The sequence below is a fragment of the Camelus ferus genome, chromosome 29, assembly GCF_009834535.1.
Source record: "Camelus ferus isolate YT-003-E chromosome 29, BCGSAC_Cfer_1.0, whole genome shotgun sequence".
Taxonomy (NCBI): Eukaryota; Metazoa; Chordata; class Mammalia; order Artiodactyla; family Camelidae; genus Camelus; species Camelus ferus.
This window is the reverse complement of record NC_045724.1, coordinates 21,922,289-21,937,762: the sequence shown is the minus strand read 5'-3', so window position 1 is coordinate 21,937,762 and position 15,474 is coordinate 21,922,289. Positions and strand designations below refer to the sequence as shown.

At 43.4% G+C, this 15,474-nt stretch overlaps 2 protein-coding genes across 7 annotated transcripts in view; one reads left to right on the top strand and one right to left on the bottom strand.

Moving 5' to 3' along the window:
• Window positions 1-3,825, top strand: part of CLVS1 (clavesin 1) — a 113,996-nt gene extending 110,171 nt beyond the window's left edge. Inside the window, exon 6 of the mRNA XM_006185807.2 lies at window positions 3,738-3,825. Coding sequence (XP_006185869.1) covers window positions 3,738-3,825 — 88 coding nt within the window. The remainder of the gene's footprint in view (window positions 1-3,737) is intronic.
• The window catches only part of ASPH (aspartate beta-hydroxylase), a 162,834-nt gene continuing 149,862 nt past the window's right edge, over window positions 2,503-15,474 (bottom strand). For 3 of the 6 annotated variants that reach the window (XM_032470008.1, XM_032470005.1, XM_014560193.2), the window contains 4 exons: window positions 14,194-14,285; window positions 13,692-13,825; window positions 11,719-11,804; window positions 2,503-7,709 (listed from right to left, as the gene is read on the bottom strand). In XM_032470008.1, the coding sequence (XP_032325899.1) occupies window positions 7,627-7,709; window positions 11,719-11,804; window positions 13,692-13,825; window positions 14,194-14,285 (395 nt within the window). In that variant the 3' untranslated portion in view covers window positions 2,503-7,626. Of the gene's footprint in view, window positions 7,710-11,718; window positions 11,805-13,078; window positions 13,116-13,160; window positions 13,264-13,691; window positions 13,826-14,193; window positions 14,286-15,474 lie in introns of those variants that run through there. The other 3 variants (XM_032470006.1, XM_032470009.1, XM_032470007.1) reach the window with 3 other exon arrangements.

Genomic DNA, 15,474 nt, shown 5'->3' with positions numbered 1-15,474 from the left:
AATGGTGGAGATGTTTTTAACAGTGAGCAGTTGATCAGTTTTCCCAGAGAGTATTTTGACTCAGCTAAATGGACTAAGGGCAAGATTCAAGAAGAGTGTTTCTCTTGGCTTCATTTCTTTGGGCTAGATTCTCAAAAAGGCAACATTTGCTTTCTGCTTTTCCAATGAATTTCAAATACTTCACAATATCATGTGTTACTTATATCAGATATTCATTGCGTGACCAGGTAAATGGAATTATACCACGCTGAAACTAAAGATGCTATGTGACCTTCTCAATTAGGGAAAATGCAAACAAGAAAAAAAGACGTTATGTTTGATTCCTCATGCTCAGCTCCTCATAACTGTTCAATTGTTACCTGCCACTTACCCAAGACAGTTTATTGGCTGAGATGAGAGAACTAGCATTCTGTGTCCCTGTTGTCAGTGTAGGGATTGTTTAAAAAACCCCACATAGATCCAAATATGACTCCAGGTGGAGGGAAGAGTCACCTGAATAAGGACTGCGAATGGTGCCACTGTGTGAAATACAGCTTTTCCTTCCTTCCTTTCCTTCTAGAGCAAATGCACCTCTTCCCCCAAACATCCTCTTCCCTGGGCGCCAATCGCAGTTTGTGAGTCTATGGCTGGGTAACTGAAACAACATTTCCACTACAGAATGAGGGTTTCTGAACGTTTTGTCACAGTCCCTGGCATATAGCAGGAGGCGTTCACAAACGTTTCTTACCATGAGTGAGCGTAAATAAGTGATTTTTTATGAAAATTCAATACTTGAGATTTTATTGATTTTTTTCCCCCCATGGCGGCTCCCGAAACAGGGGAAGGGAAAGTTTGGAAATGAATCCAGTACTCCTGAAAATCACAGACAATAATTTGGATGGATAACGAATTTCTAGATCCAAAAGGATGAAGACATGGTGATAATATGAGCTAAATTAAAAAAGATGAAATTTAATATTCAACCACACATTTTCAAGATAGGAGAGAAATGGTTTAACAGCAGCATGTGTAACAATAGCTAAAATTTCCTTCAGCTGTGTTACATGAGTGCCAGAAAGGCTAAGTCAAATCTAGATGCATTTTTTTATGCTTCAGGAGAAGCATACAAAAAAGAAAAAAAAAAAAAGGAAGCAATAATTTCACTCTATTTTGAGGGCAGCCAGTTGATGAGATGCAGGAGAGTGTAAGTTAGAAACCTTGGCTCAAGAGGAGTTTGGTTAGCCTTTGTGGGGACAGGGAGAGGGCTAGACAGCACTGGATAAATACTTAAAGGGCCAGATGGATTACACCTATTCTGGTGGCCCCAGCAGACAGAATCAGAAAGAGCACGCAGAAGTTGCAAAAAGATAGGTTTTAGTTCAATGGAAGAAAGAACTTTCTAGCCGAGCTGCTCCTCTAGGGGCTTGGAGGAGTGAATTTCTCAAGTCAGATATATTCCAGAAGAGGCCCCTTACTGAATATTTCCTAGTGGGTTGATCTAGATCACCTGCAAAGGTCCCTTCTAACTCTGTGGCTGTGATTCTCTCACCATGTTGTAAAACAAAGCCAACTGGCACGAAGGAAGAGAAATGCAGTTTAGGGTCTATAAAGTGGACCCGCCATCAACATCCTCCATCTTCACCGAAGCCTGGAGGGCAAAGCAATCAAGCGGCTGCTGTCCAAGGTGCTGGGCGGAGGTGGCCTGCACGGGCAGCTGTACTCCTGTTTGTCATGTTTGTTTGTTTGAATGCCTTTTGGGTCTTTGGCTTTTCTATTTCTTATACAAATCTACTTTCTGCTCTCCCCAACACACACACACACACACACACACACACACACACACACACACACACACACACACACAGAGGATCTTTCATTAAAGCTAAGATATATGTAGGTAATATATAAAAGAGCTGAACTACACTACTACCTGGGGCTTCCCCTGCTCTGTCCCAGGAGCAAGTGAATCCATTTCATTTTCAAAGGTTACGCTTAGTACCTGAAGTTGGACTGTTTGACTAGATCGATATTTAGAGTAGAAACCCAGTTGTTTTGAGACAACTCTACTGATTTGCTTCTTGATTTCTTTACTCTCTACTTTCTACAGTACACACACATCCTGAATGGAAATAAGGACCTTAGGCAGAAAATAATATTTACAGTGAGGTGGAAGGAACACTCAATATTTCAGCTAAACACCTCTGCCGCGTTAGGTACACCAAGGAGTATTGTGATGGTGATAAGCCTGTCCTACTCTCCATTCCCTATTTGTGTTGCCTTTCCTTTGTTACTTGATTTCCTTTTTGCCCCTTAGTCTTTTCCCATCCCCCAAATGGAGACAATAATATCACTCCTCCTTAAGGGTGTGAGAATGAAGTAACTCAGTACCTGTAAAGAGGTTACAACTATACCAGCTGCACAGACAACAAATATTAGTGTTATTATATATTGTGCTTGGAATCACCAGGACCACCCTCAGATTTGACAATCTGCCAGAAGGACTCACAGGACCCAGAAAAGCTGTTACACTTCAGAGTTATGGTTTATTATAGTACAAGAATACAGGTTAAGCCCAGAAAAGGAAACAGGTGTATTGGGTGGAGTGCAAGTACACTGGACCAGTAGCAAGCTTCCAGTTGTCCTCCCAGTGGACTCACCTAGACAGAGCTTAATTCTCTCAGCAATGACGTGTGACAACACATAGGAAGTGTCACCAACCAGGGAGACTCTCCCATGCCTTGGTGCCCAGGGCTTTTTTTGGGGGGGGGAGGGGTCAGTCACATAGGCATGCAAATCATATCAGTTCAGAGGAGCCAGTCAAAGGACAGTCCTGAAGACTTTTGGAATGTGGAGGGTTTGGGCAACTCAGGCCTACTGAGTTAACCATTTACTGGCACATATATGTAAATCTCGCTTATTTGAACAACCTAATTCAACTATTTTCTTAATGTTTTGACTTTTTTGTATGTGAATGTTGATTGAATGTCTACTGTGTGCATAGCTCTTATAATCTTTTCTCTATAAAGCTGGAAAATAATTTCAGTTTCAATCCATGTTATAAACAGGAAATTGTTATTACTCCAATATAAGAGAACACATCAGAAAGTAAAAATCACTGCCATAATTGCAACAATGGTGATAAGAGTGCTCCATAATTTTGACTACAATTGCTTGTCAAATGCTTTGTGTACAGTATTAGTTTTAGTCTTTCTCAACAACCTTGGAAGGTAGGTAATTCTCTCACCTGTTTTACAGGTGAGAGAATAAAGGCCCAAAGTTGTAAGAACTCCCCCAAGACCCTTCTGTCAGTAACGGGTAGGGTCTACATTTACCATCTGACCTCAAATCTCATGGTCTTAACATCATACATGATAAGTTTCCTATGACCTTGAGAAACAAAAGCTCTAAAAAGTGTTCTGAAACAGTGAAAATCCAGCAAAATTTATTTGACTTTATAGATCTCAAGAACTGTCGAATGTTTAGACACTGGGGCAGAGTTGTGGCTAGAACGCATGTTCCTTCTACCAACAGAAGAGATTTCCACAAAGAAGATTCCAAGATGCCTCTCTCGATAGCAATGTGGTGTAGAAGACACAAAAGCACAGAAAAGAGGGATAGAAAAGGGGGGGAAGTTATGCAGTTATTTTGAGTGTCTTGGTTAATAAGGGGACATAAAATCTGAATGCCCTCCAATGTTCCAAAATGGTCATTACTGTAAATTGTTTGTAATTGTGTCTTTTTCCTTCCCCTGTTATTAGATCTCAGTCTGTGGTAGAAGCTGGGACCCTGAAACATGAGGAGAAGGGGGAGAATGAGAACACGCAGCCACTCCTGGCTCTGGACTGAACCCCGAGCCACTCCACGCTCCCGCACATCGCCAGCCTGCAGTGGACGCAGCCACCAGGAAGCACATGTGCAGCTGACCCCACGACACATGCGTTCAGCTCCCACAAGGGCCTCCACTCTTGCCACCCAGAAATGACTGTCACCAGCCATTGGTCTGAGCAGCCAAAGTTGAACAAAGACTTGAGAGATGCTTTTTTTTTTTTTTTTTCGATGAAGGAATTGGAGGATGAAGCAAGGCAGTTATGTGAACAAGGTTCCCCTCACTCCATATTCATGGCATTAAATGAACTGAAAAGAGAAAGAAACTAAATTTGATGCACACATTTCATTAGGACCAGGATTTTTCTGAGGCATTGCAGAGACCCTCTCCAGTTTCTGCAATTTGAGATTAAGCGTGTTTCCAAGTAGATACATGAGAATTAAACTGTGCAGACACAATTGTCAAGTTTAAAGTCCTGCAAGGCCCCCGAACAACAGTATCTTCAGTAATTTCCATTCCTATATTGAATTATTTTCTTCGACCTCATCACCAGCATCAAATTTCAAATTGTTCAGTCTCAGAGCACATTTTTGTAGGTCTGATTGTTTGCAGAGTTTATTTTAATATCCTGCAAAACATGATTTTGATGTCACATCTTTGGTCAGGCCACCAGCTGATTATCATGAGCTGATTTTAAACAAAGACACACATTTTGAAATATGACTATTTCATCTTAGCAATGTGACTCCCCACAAGAAATGTGTGTCTGCAGAATGGGGGGGGGGTCTCATTGAAAATACATGTCAGTGATTAATGAAGCCATTCAAGTTGCCTCACTTGGGTCACTACAGCAAAGAAAAGTGCTACAAAAGTATTAAACAGCCCCCACCGCCCCCAGCTCCTCCTGCAACCAGTTAAAGGTGTGGAGAAAGGGCCTGGCTGTTGCTGAGAGGGCAGATATCAATCATGGAGGAAGACCCTTAAGGATGGCTAAATAGGTAAGACCTGAAAATAAGAGAAGACCGGGAATGCAGGCTGAAATGCCAAAGATCATTTTATTTCTTTGTTATCCTTAGAAATGGGGTCCCCAACTATCAATTCAAAGGAAATTAGATAAAAATGAACAGGTAGCATCGGACATGATATCCTTACGTGTGCCATGTCTCCCCAAACCAGCTTTTTTTTTTAGTGACCTCTTAACTCTCCCAGCTGTCTGCATGACAGGGGTCTTCATTAATATGACCAGTTGGTACTCAATGTCAAATAAAAAGTATTTTAGTTGATAATGAGCAGTATTTGGGAGGGTTAATTTGTTAGCTAAAAAATTCAAAGGAAAGAGGTGATTCGACTGGCCGTGATCACCCTCAACAGATATGATTACTAATCATAATCACTTATTACATCTCTTTCTCAACGATTTCTACCTGACAGAGAACAATAACAGAAGTGACTTTTGTTTTCCACCCTTGAAATAAAATCAAAATAGAATTTAAAATATTTCACAATTAATTGCATCACAGGACAAATAAAACCAATTCATTTTGTGTAGACATTTCAAATAACAAAATAGTGACATTGAAATAATTCTACCAATGCAGTGACTGGAACACTTTTTTTATAGTCCAGGATACATAGGAGAGAAAGATGAAGAATTAAAGTGAATTAGAAAACCCATTTTATTACTTGAGTTTATAAAATACTTGTGGGATCCAAGTATTTGAAATGTGACTGGAGTCAATTGTTGCCAACATTTTGCAACAGTAATAATTCTGGCTTTTCAATTGGCAATATTTATAATCCTACTGGAGTGACCTGATTTTAAATACCATAATATAATTATGAAGTTAAGAGCTAGTTTTTACTCTATCCCATGATTTCATTAAATGAATGTAAGATGATGGTTCAACAATGACAACATACACTTTGAATTTCTTCATGTGTATGCAACATACATACAAGAACAAAATTCAGTAAGTCACATGAATGTTATCACATGAACACTGGATTGTATTGTCCTTTGTCAGTCATTTCCTCTGTTCAATAAATACTGAAGGACATAAATGCCTTTTTACTTTTCAAGAGTTTGCTTTTTTCTTCTGGACTTTGGAAATTAATTCTGATATTTTTCCACATATGCTTCCTCATCTGTTTTAATGAGATTTTTCCAATATTGGCAAGATAGAAGGAAACAAGACAAATATTCTGTAAACTCTTTGACCAAAACTAATGTCCTGAAGGACAAGCAAAAGGGGTCCACTTCAATGAAAAAACAACAAAAACAACAACACAAAACTGTGTTTTAAATGAAATAAAGAGAGTTTCCTCCTTGTCCTTCAATGGGAAAGAAAACACAAGTGCTTTTTCTACCTGCGAAGGAAATCTGGTTAACCTGCGTGTCGTTTCTTCAGCAATTTTGTTCATATTGGCTAAAAATTCAGTGCATGAATATCATTACATTCTTACAGCTAACATTTCCAGTTAGCTTTGAGTTAAAAAACACAAAATTTAATGCATTAATATTCTCCTAAATTAATGACGTGATCATCTTTGGAACAAGTAGGCAATGGTTATTTCTATGCTGTGGGTAATATTAAAGCTAAACTATCAATGATAGTTGCCATCTCAAAGTGAGGTTTAAATGGCAGAAGTTTCTCAAGCCACGGAGAGGTCAGAGTCTTCCAAACAATTGCAAAGAGGAAAGCAATTTTGACCTCCTACTCCCAGGACAAAGGTCCTGGCAATCTTGGTGTTCCACTCTACCATCCTTCATATTTTTACAAAATGGCGATGGAAATCCTCTGAAGGACCTCGTCACTCACAAAGATCCGCAACAGAGGACACTCTGGATTCCAACCCAGTTTCAGAGACAGCTCCCTGCCCACCTGATCCCAAGAGAAAGTCTTCACTTGGAGAAATTTTACTTTTTTTTCGCTCCCAATGCCTAATATTTGGCATTGAAATATTTACATATGTCATCTTTATAACTCAATATAAAATGATTCCAAGTCCTTTTTCAGTGTAAGAAGTTCTCCTTAGAAAGAAATACCATTTTGACAGTATCTCCACCATTCATAGAGTGAGGAGAGAAATTACGAGACCAGCTCTCCATGAAGACAAAAAAGCAAACAGACTCAAAGGGGAGAGGGCGGAACAGTTCGTAGATACTGGCATAATTATGTCTTTCTCCTTTGTATTTGGAAAATAGAATTGCCTTTTTCATATGAGTGCCTTTTACTAAAAATAATTACAAGAGGGAAGCCTGAATTCACGGTTAAACAGCAAGAAGTAAAGCATTTATGCAGCTTGTTGTTAAAATCAACAAAGAAGTAGTGGTATGTGATGCTAGAATTGTCTCACTACCCTAGAAAAATACACTTGCATAGAAAAATTAGAAGCTAAAGCAATCCATTCACAGTTTCTACATATACTCTCATTTACACTGATTTCACTTATTCTAAGTGGAAAAAAATATCTTTGGCTGGCAAGGTAGATACGTTATCACGTGTTCACCTTGAATATAGGCATCAGATTGGGGCTGTCACAGATGAAATATGGCAGGTGTTTTCTAGAAGAATTGCAGTGAGGCAAATATTCCCTTTTGTGTCTTCCAACCCTAGGAGGAGGTTTAGAACTTTTCAGGCTGCAAATCAAGGGAATTAAGGGCCTTGGTGTTCGAACGTCTGTGCCCACACCCGAGGAGATGGAACCAGAAAGGCAACCTGTCTGCATGTCCTGAGCCTGCACAATGACGTGTTAAATCGCAGGAAGGCTGCGTCTCTGCTGGGGTGTCAGCTCTGGGTGCCACACATCCACGATGAAGATCAGCCGGAAAGACGCGGCGTCCTGCCACACCTCGTGCTCAAAGGAGTCGTCAAAGATGAGTACCTTGCCTTCTTCCCACGCCCTGGAATGGAAGAAGACGGCAGCCTGTGATCCGATGTCTGAGGGTCAATCCTATGTCTGTGTTCAGGAAAGCATTCTCATGATAACCTTTGCAATAGGACACCAAGCCAGGATTTAGTCTTTCTTTGGTGATTAAGAAAGAATTTCAGGATTCTAACCATGAACATCAATTTTCAATGCTCAGTACTGGAAGTGTACAAAAGGGCAGGTGTTAAGGGCAAATGTATCCCCCCCCCTTTTTTTTTTTTGAAATTGTAGAAAGGCTTTCCTAGATGTTTTTATAAATAGCCAAGTGGATGGATCTTTCCAAACCACAGCACTAATCATATCATTCCGTGGTTGGAAAAAGCCTTCAGTGGATCCACAATATTGCCTTTTTCTTTTTTTCTAAACATTCTGTAGAAATACGAAGTACAGAAAAGCGGCACATCCTAATCCGGACAAACTTTCACAAGCTGAGAACACACAGGGTTCTAGCGTCCAGATCAAGAACTAGGACCTGACTATCACCTCAGACCCCTTCCAGTCACTTCCTCCAAAAAGGGAGCCAGTATGCTGACTTCTAATAGCACAGATTTGAAGGGCAAACTTATACTTGGTACAGCTGTAGGCAAGGCTTGTTAGATGGGCAGGCACTCAACCGTGTGCCCCAGCGGCTCATTCCCAAGGCGACCTCCCAGTCAATGGCTCCCGGGTATCCTCCCTGAGTTTCAGGGACGAGCATGGACCTACAGACAGCGACTGGCTCTAAGGCATCTCCACACCCTGCAGGACACCTGGGGATGTCTGTGCAACAGCAAATGATTCTCTTTTCAACCCATTCTATTTGTTAAAGTTCCATTTTAGGGAAAGGCAGATTGTTTATATTTCTGATGTTACCAGCTACACAAGTGGGTTATCCGTGGAATATTTTAAATCAATGCTGACAGCACTACTTTGTAAGGTATCTGTGTAGGAGCTAAGATCTAAATATGGTGCTAGTCTAAATCAAGCAGTCAAGAGAGAACTATGCAGGCGGCAATCATGTGATGCCTTCCAAACCCAAAGAAAATTTATTAGCTATGCTAACGTTTTCTTCCTTTTCAAATAGGTATTAACTGCTAATACCTTAAATGCTAAGCTATGCTTTTAAAATGAAATTTTTACTAGGAAATTTTCTCTAGATATTAAAATTCCTCTCAAGCATTTCAAAATTTATATCCTGGATTAGCAAATAATTAAAATTATAGGAGGGAAAATTCTAGCTTGATTTCAAGTTACTTGCATCATTATAAGGAAGATCTCCTTGGGGAAATTATTTGTCTTTTATGTTCATTACTAGGTGATTGATCAATATTAAATTAGGTAATATTACATACTGCACAGTTTTTCAACCCTGGCACTATTGACATTTTTGCCAGATGATCCTCTGTTGTGGGGGCTGTCCTGTGCTCTGTAAGACGTTAGCAGATCTCTGGCCTCCACCCGCTGGATGCTAGGAGCGCTTCCCCACCGGCTGTGACAATCAAAAATGTCTCTAGTCATTGCCAAACATCCTGGGTCGGGGGGCCGTGAGGTGGGAGGCCAATTTGTCCCAGACATACTAACGAATATGACAATAAAACTTCCAAATACTTAAAATAACAAATATCTGGTCACACGATTCACCAATATTGTGTAATTCCTCAATTTCTCAAATTATTATAATTAATGATGATGGGGTAGTGGTTGCAGCTCAGGCCTAATAGCCATAATTTTGTCACAGAATTGCTATCAACATTAATAACGTTAAACAACAATATAGGTGCCCAGAGAGTCTTCCACCTAAAAATGTTACAGATCACGTCTCGGGGATCGCTGCTAAATGTCCTGAGGCAGCAAATGACATGGTTGTAATTTTCTAGCAAAGCAATCACAGGGGGGTTAGTTCAGATGCCTGCACGGACATCGCGATTCTGTGGAGGAAGCAGAAAGGAACGAGGCTGGCTTCGTTACAGCCTGAACCTTTAGCTCAAGATCACGGTACTGGGGAACATTCTTAGTATCTGTAGCTGCTATGCTGAGGTGGCCCGGAAGGCTGAGCGGAATGGAGAAGAGGGTCAAAGGGCTCAGGAATAAGGCTACTGTAATACAGCTCTTCGTAATTCTGACCTGCAGAAAGCCCTCAGTGCTGACTGCACTGGAAACCCTGCACACACTGGAATTGAAATGCAAAACTGCATCATTGCCACGTCTCTTCTCTCTCTCCTCCTAATAATACAGACAGAAATATACACACACATAGTTTCCCTGTCTGTCTGTCTATCTATCTACAGGGACAAACATTTTTTCTGGAAGCTAGGACATCTGCGTTCTTGTTCTGACTGTTGCTAACTAGCCACGTGTCTGTGACAAAGCACTTCACTTGGGGGCCTCAGTGTCCCCATCTGTGCAACGACGGAGGTGGACAAGGTGGCCTCCAGGGCTCCTTTCAGCACCGAAATTCTCTTAATTCTCTGAGCCAACCTGTTCACTACCTCAGTTTTCCTATTATATTTCATAGGATATACTTCTCAAACTGTCATCTGAGAAATGGGTATGGTATTTGCTATTTCATTTAATGTCAAAATAATAATTTCAGTAACAGATGGTGGCTAGCTTCATAAAGAATCTCTTTTCCTGACAGGTTCTGCACCTGCGCACCCCGAGTATATCTCACAGCCCCTCATGGGGAAAGCAGTTCCAGCCAGGCTGCCGCAGGGCTCCCTCCCCTCCAAGTGGGCCTGGGGATTCAGCCCTGCTGCCCACCCCCTGTGCTGACTCTCTCTGTCCCTTCTGACTTCCCCTCTTCATGTCCCAGCTCACCTAGTAGCAGAGGGCTCTGTAAGATAGCTAAGAAAGCCTAAAAGTGGGGGACAAAGAAAGGGAAGAGTGAGAGGAGAACTCCCGTGGCCACAGAGATGGGATGTCCCTGCCCCCTTCTCCGGGATCTCTAGTCCCAGGGGGAGGGGCATGGGGACAAAAGGAGGACTGGAGCAGGGCGGCCAGCCCCTGTCCCTGCTCTGCCTTCCTTCCCCGGCACCCCTCCCAGCTTCAGGCCTATCACATCCCCAGCCCTGGCCCCGCACATCCTCGACCTCCCATCCCCCTCCTCCCTCCTAGCTCCTGCAAGCCCCCACCCCCATCCCCACCAGAGTGCACACTGCAGGCTACAGGGACCACATTCACAGGTACAGGCGTGCTTGGTCTCACTTTCTGGAAAGTAAGGGGCAGAAGTCCCCATTTCTGCAGCAATCAGAGGAGAGCCCAAGGAAAGCTCAAAAGTACTGAGCACATTTACCGTGTATGACCCTGGAGACACAGTTCTGAGCGCACTTATATGGGTTACTTTGATACGCAAAACCACACCAAGACATTCTTTCATTCTTTCCGTTTTACAGATGAGGAAACTGAGGCTCAGCGAGGCCATGCAAGTTGTCTAAAGTTACACTTCATAAGAGGGGAAGCCAGGATTTGAATCCAGGTAGTTCATAGGACTTCAGTGCTCTTAATTTGCTTTTATGAAGACACATCATGTTCAAATCTGAAGCGAAAACATTTTCCCATAGAAGCATTATTGTAAACAGCCACTGGTGCTAGAGCCCTATGAACAAAGACCGTGAGCTAAGAGGCTTTTAGGGGCTGGCCCAGGAACCGCCACGCCATTTATTATTACTACAGGAACATGGATCCCAACTGTCCAAATTCCCAACCTGCAGTTCAACGAACAAATGTTTGTACACAGTCTATTTTCAATGTGGGAACTACCATTCCTTGTCGGGAAGTAGACTTAGCTCTGTGCGTCTGGACAGCCATAGACACAGCATGCTAACACAGGAGCAAAGAAACTTGACTGGTGTTTTTAATTCACCAAATTGCTTAAGTATATGAACACTGGACTCATTACCTGTTCGCCTAACCTGCCTCACACCTCCCAAGTTCTCAATGTTTGCTAACCACCCACGAACTGACCAAAATGGACTCCCCTCCCTTCCCCCCAACACTCGACTCACCTGAGTCAAACTTCATTGCATCTCCTGCATCTGCTCTTGACTCTCCCTTTCTTGCCAGGATCCCAATTCCAGCTCTTCTGGGTGGGCTGCGGCGACAAGTCTGTTAACTGCTCTCCCCAAGTCCCCAGAGGGCTCACCCATGGATTCTGAACACCTTCCTACCAATGTCTGGTTCCACTAGTCTGGTACTCAAAGCCTTCTGTGATCTAGTTTCCAATCCACCTGCTCTTTCCAACCTCATTCTCTACGTGCTGTTAAAGTAATTAAACAAGGAGGCACTGAGATGGAGGTGGCTCTAATGCCTACGTGAGCAAACCGAAACCAGCACGAGCCCAGCTGGAATCTGAGAAGGTGAGACTTGCGAGCCCCCCATCACCAACAGCCACGCAGGCTTCCCCAAACAAGGCAGCGCTTCCGCTGTTGCCAGTCAAATAATTTCTTTGTTTTTGCTTCAGCTTCTTCTCTAGGAAAACCTGGTCCCCAGCTCCTGGCGGCAGAGCCCTCCTGACCACCTTCGGTTGGGCGCTGCCTGACTCGATCTGTATACGCGCAGATAAACTCTCGGAACCTTCAGCGCGCTTCTGTTCACCTCTGAATGGGATCCCCCACTCTCAGCCGCTGAACTCACTCAGCAGCCCTCGTGCACGGCCGGTCAGCCGGGCCTCTGCAGGCGCTGTCCTTTCAGCCTGGAAGGCCCCGCTCTCCTGGCTCTTAATGTCCAAGTCCTTCCTTGTCTTTGAAAGCCACCGCTGTCACGGTCCCCAGATCTCAGGGGTAAACGAGCTGCCTGCCCAGTGACTCACCTGCAGCATTCTTCCCTGTGCCCCTCTGACTCGCGACTTTCCAGCTGCGTTCTCCCCCTGACTAGACACCGCTGGCAGGGAAAGGCCCCCAGGTGGGTCAGCTCGGAATGTCCCACAGCGCTCTGCGCTGCTGCACCACACCCAGGGCAGGCAGGTGTCTGCTAGCAACCACATGAGTGACGCTGTACCCTCCTGAACACCCCCTCCATCAAACCTCTACTAAGGACTGTGAGAGATGCAGAAGACAGCAGCTTGGTTTCTGCTTTCCAGGCGCTTACAGCTCAGGCACAGAGATTAGACTAATATATACTAATAAAAAGCAATGGAAGATAAAGAACAGTGTCACTGAGAATATACACTGTATACATTCTAAGTCAAAAGAGAGGTTCCTTCTCAAGAAACGAAGTTGGATCTTAGTCATATGTTTATTGTGGAAGCGTGAAAAGAGGGGCGTTCCAGGTGAAGGGCGTGACAGGGTGAGGGCTGGAAGAGGCACGGGAGGAAGGGGCCCTAGCAGTCACCGTGTCCCCGCTCACGCCAGAACCGGGGCTGAGTATCTTGTACGCTTTATTTCATTTAATCCATACAACAGCCCTGCAAAGCAGACAGCATCACTGCCGGTTTTATAAGTAAGGAGGCTGAGGCTCCAGGGGATTAAGTCACTGGCCAAGGGTGCACAGGGTTAGCTGGCAGAGCTGGGATTAGAAAGAGGCAGCCGCGTCCACAGCGCCACGCCGTCTCTCTAGATCAACACGTATAAAAGTCACCCGGTGTTTTCTTCAGGAAGAAAGACTCTTTGCGTTGATGAACAAATCAAGTTGGAAGGCAATAAACACAACGGGTCCTATGTGTAGGGCTCAGTACAAATTAGCTGGCCCTGAATGCAAGTCTGTCCCTCTAGAAAAAGAAGCCAGAAGGCTCATAGACCAGACGAGCGTGCTCTGGGGAGAAATGAGGAAGGAGGGCAGCCCTGGAATTGGGGAGTATCTTCAGACCAACAGAGAGCACAGAGGTGGGACAGAGACTAAGGGGTTCAGATTAACACCACGCACCCCAGTCTCCTTCAGTTACAAAGGAAGTAAAACAATCCAACAGAACACTGCTTTGTTTTAACGAGCATCCGCCCTCCGAGGTGTTGAGTAGGACAGAAAACAATGGGAGGAAACATACCTGGTCTCGTTGGCGCATCGGATCTTGCAGCCTTCCTTGGGAATCACCAAGCCGAGGTGCATTCGGAGCCTGCAGTTTGTGGGTCCCGTGTGCGGCCACACGTGGGTTCCTGGGTGCATGACGGAATATTTGATCTGCACAGAAAATATACCACACTGTTCATCCATTTATCCAGGTGTGGGAGATGTGCTAAAATAACGTGACAGCACAAAATGACTGTCAGTTTAGATTAGAGCCTTTGGAGCACTCAGAATTTATATTCTCATCTTATTTCTTTGTGAAGGAACTTAAAGTAATGACTCCCATTTTCCACAAAGCTATAGACATCGAACATTTTCCACCCTCAGTCCTGACGTCAAGGGCATGAAATGATGTGTCAGTAGAAATTGAGCAAATAAAGAGGCATTCAGTGGGTCAAAGGAAATAACTGTTTCTTTGTAAATGTCAGCATTCCTTCATTCCTAATAGCGGTTCTTCCCAGCCCTGAAATCATTCTGGGTACCTGTCCCCTTCTGCATCCTGTTGTCTCGGGGAATTTATCGAGTAAAGAACAGGTTTTAGGTGCTCCTTTACAGGCATTCTCATTTTTTCTTCCTAGAACAATAAATGATAAAACCATTGTTAGAAACAAATCACAATAAAGCTTCAACTCATCCCATTTTGACCACGTATGATCTAGATTGTCCCCCTCCCTGTAAGAATGAGAAGCTGAGTAAACACAAGAAGACAGTGTTTTGCTCCACTAGACAGTGACTGGCAGAGCAAGGACCAGAATCCTCCTCTCAGCGCTGGACTGTTTGACTTAGGAAGTCTAACGGACAAGGCATGTGTTGAATACTTATTTTCCGCCCTGTGGCAGGCAGAATAATGGCCCCTCCCAAAGATGTCCACATCCTCAGCCCAGGAACCCGTGGATATGGTATGTTACATGGCAACAGGAAATTAAGGTGGCAGATGACAATGAGATTACTAACCAGCTGACCTATAAATAGGGGGGTTATCGTGGATTAACTGGATGTGCCCAGTGTGATCACAGGGTCTCATTGCAGAAGAGGGAGGCAGGAGGGTCAGTGCCAGAGTGAGAAAGACTTGATCGGCCATTGCTGGCTCTGAAGACGGAGGGGGAACTCAGCCAAGGAATGTGGGCTGTCTCTGGAAGTTAGAGCCTCTGGAAGGAATGCAGCCCTGATGAAACTTTGATTTTAGCCCAGTGAGACCCACTTCTGACCTCCAGAACTATAAAAGTACTACATCTGAGTTATTTTAAGCCACTAAATTTATGGCAATTTGTTACAGCAGCCACAGTAAGCTAATACACCCTCAAGGGAGGAAAACAGCTTATGTTCTATTTCTAACCTAAAAGTGCATTTCTAGGACTATATTCTAATAACCTAAACATTATTTTCTCATTGAAATTTAATGTATTTTTCAACGTGGAGCTCATCCTTTACATGTTGATAAAGAATAGGATTTAAATGAAGAGGGGAGGAGGTCTCAGACACGGTGGTCTCTGTAAGACTGTGTCAGGTACACAGATTTGGGGAATAGTCTTAAGTACCCTGGACTATACAAATTTCTTCACCATTATGCACAAAATCACCATTTCTTAGGGAAGATGTGCTCAGGAACACCCAGCAATCATTGCTTTCATGGAAGAGCAAAACAATGGATTTTTTTGACACAGACATTTTAATTCCCTATTCAGGATTCCTATAAGGGACTGATACATCGAAAGCTGAGGTTAATTTTATTTAATTAATGTTAATTGTGTCCTAAGATAATC